The 3118-nt window shown below is 51.5% G+C and overlaps 1 protein-coding gene across 1 annotated transcript; it reads left to right on the top strand.

Annotated features, from left to right (window-relative positions):
- Positions 1–507: 507 nt before the first annotated feature.
- On the top strand, positions 508–1122 carry PPTG_06234 (hypothetical protein; the record flags this gene model as incomplete). The annotated part of the gene is made up of 1 exon (XM_008900132.1): positions 508–1122. The coding sequence occupies one exon, from the start codon at positions 508–510 to the stop codon at positions 1120–1122; it is 615 nt and encodes a 204-aa protein (XP_008898380.1).
- Between the last annotated feature and the right edge of the window lie 1996 nt (positions 1123–3118).

The following is a 3118-nucleotide window of genomic DNA, read 5'->3' as shown; positions in this document are numbered from 1 at the left end:
GTTGAAAAAGAAAATTGAAGATGGGGAGTTATTGGCGTGCCAAAGCTGCGGTTTTCGAAGCCAAAGCATTGAAACCAACGGATGTGCTCGAAAGAGACCACTAACAACCGCAGACATAGCTCAGGATAGTTAGCTCATTTCCCGTCTTTCCGTCGAGCCGACAAGTCTCCCAAGTCCTTCTCCGACCACTCTCTCCATCACAAGATGCCAACTCCCGTCACGCACGTCCTGCTCATGCTTGAAGATATCAGTGGCAGTTCACCAGGATCAACGCCGATGTACGGAGCGGTCATTGAAGTTAACGGACCCCAAGCGACTGTGGGGCTGTTGCAAGCCCCCCCCCCTTCCCATACGTCCGTCTAAGTTCGTGCTTCCCTACTTTCCACTCGTCGTGTCGACCCAGCAGAATTTACAAATGGAGCTCCGGGTGCATGGCTTCGTAAGCCGGTCGTGGGGATAAGTAACGGAGCTTATGCGTATGGCCAGGTGGTGTCGTATGGAGAAGGGATGGCCAGCATTCGCACCTCATCTAACCTCGTGGAGTCTACGATAGCTGACCTTGTCGAAGTTGCTCCCGTCCTCTGCTTCCTGATGGTCAACTTTCAGCCGTCTACCGATACCCTTGATGTGGCAACTCTGCTTCAGCATCACGAACTCACACTTGACCGTCTCTTTGCTAGAAATGGACAACGAGCGACCATAGTTATCCCGCGTATTCTGCACGGAATAGTTCCAGCCCGGCAGCAACCGGAAGCCACGACAGCATCTCGATGGATTAACAGCACTTCTGGGAAGGAAAGTCTGGTTTCAGTGCGTCACGCCGTCGATTATGTCTACTACATTGACGGAGGTAGCCGGATCCCAAGCAGTCAACAAAACAATATTGGAACGCGCCTAGACAACGACCCAACCCAGGCGCCCCTTCCTATGACGCGAGATGATGTTGATGATTCGGCGGAAAACGACGACCTCGATGCCATCCTACAAGCTATCCAGTCCAGTAATAGTAGCCGACCAGCTGCACCTGGGCCACGATCGATCGCTATTGACGATTCGGTTCCAAACGCCCAGCAAGAGACGATCAATCAGGAAGTTGAACCAGCTTCCCACTCAAAGTTCTAGCAGCAATCGCCGATGATCCGGAACTCGTTCGTTTTTATCTGACTATGTGCAAGTCTACAACGGGAAAACGACCTGCGCCTCCAGCTGAAGACCGCGACTCACAACGCTGTCGGTAGACAAGTCCATCGGACTTACATGACCTGTCCTCTACGCCTGAACGACCTGCAAAGCACGCCTTCAACCCGTCCAGGCCTCAACAAGCAATTAACCGTCTCTTGGTATCACCAGATCACGCAGGTAAGTCTCCATATGCCCTTGCTGAAGCCATGATTTCTTCCCAGGCAACCAAGTTCAAGCCTCATCCCGCATTATCGCAAGGGTGTATGACTTCGAGTTTGGCAGACGCGGTCTATCTGTTATGCATTTCGTCCGATTTGATTTCGCAGCTCGCCGAGCTTGGTATGCAAACGCGTCCGTCAACTTGAACAACTTTGCAGCATCAGTCTCGCTTCCGACGGCATCAAAACCCCAATCATTGGATGATGTCTCCAATGCCCTCAGGGTACTTCACGTGTTTGCCGAAGAATTCTTCGATCATGGGACGTGTCGACTGCTTAGCTGTGCACGAGAATTCATTGAAGAATTACGTTCCTTCTGTCACTGGAGTGCTCAAGATATTGCCACGCTCTCATTCTGGTTTGATAGTGTCATGGAAGAATACCGCTCAGCTTCAGAGTAGGACGTTCGGCTTGGAAGCTCGACCCGCTCCCCGATAACATCAAAGCTGTCTCTACAAGACCCAGATCTGCAAAGTGTGCTATATATCATCCAATCAGAGCGTCTCGCTGCCTTGGGGACTGCAGCAAGTGCTCCACGGCGGCCGCCATACAATTCGGCAAGGACAAGCGATCCGTTTCGCCGTTCCGATACGAATCGTGCGAAAAGAAAAACACCTCGCGAGGTCATCGATGCCTTGCCACGCAAAGGTCGACAAAGCGTGTGCATGAAGCACTTATCGCCAAGTGGCTGCGCTTCCAAATCCGACGACCGGAACCTTGCAACTCGCTATCCAGGAAAACGCATCAAAATTCTCAAAGGTGACGTGAAGTGGGCATTCCGAAACGCCCCAGTCGCTGTGAGTTAGGCAGCCCACTTCGTGGGTTCCTGCAATGCTGATACCGCCGTAGTGGAGTTGTCGCTACCCTTCGGCTGGACAGGATCGCCGGCGCATTACGGGGAATTTGGTGGTGCAATTTCCTTCATGGTATCGAGAGAGATGGATCCAACCGACCCGGATACAGACCCATTATTTTCGTATGTTTGGGTAGATGGTCATCTTCTAGTGGAAATCGATGACGCCAACCGACTGATGCTAGCAGAAACCGCTCTCAAATTGAGTATGATGGCCACGCTCGGCCCATACGCGATCAAAGACAAAAAAAATTCTCGCCGTGGTCTACCGAACTTTGCGCACTGGGACTCGTATGGAACACGGACAGGAAGACCGTCTCAATGCCCATTACAGAGATCACCAAGGCAGTCGCAAGAATTTCCGAGGCTTTCAACGCCAAATTCATTCAGAAAAAGAAACTAGAGAAGCTCCTTGGGTCGCTTCGCCATGTGGGACTATGCTGTAGAGCAACTCGTGTCTTCATCCAACGGCTACATACTACGTGGAAGCAAGCATCAAAATTCGCGAAGATACTGCTTTCGGATTCTGTTCGTGATGATTTGACTTGGATCTTATCTCTTTTCCAACATGGAGCCATGAATTCTATACCGACGAGTATCCTGGCAGGCACTTTCGAGCCATCGATTAATCTTTTCATGGGCGTTAGCGATTCGGGGCTATGCATACTCTTCCCAGCAGCGAAAGAATACGTTCGTGTCCAATTCGACAAAGCCGAACGATCCGCGATAGCAAAAGCTCCTGAACCCCAAGGCTCCTCATTCAGCATCAACGTACGGGAAGCACTGAGCGCCGTTTTTGCGGCTATAACGTGGGGCCCGGATTGGAGTCACATTGCAGACGAGCAGGAGCAACCATTGCACATTC

The sequence above is a fragment of the Phytophthora parasitica genome (assembly GCF_000247585.1).
Source record: "Phytophthora parasitica INRA-310 unplaced genomic scaffold supercont2.9, whole genome shotgun sequence".
NCBI lineage: Eukaryota > Oomycota > Peronosporomycetes > Peronosporales > Peronosporaceae > Phytophthora > Phytophthora nicotianae.
Note: the sequence above shows the minus strand (reverse complement) of the source record. Positions and strands in the feature narration are given on the sequence as shown.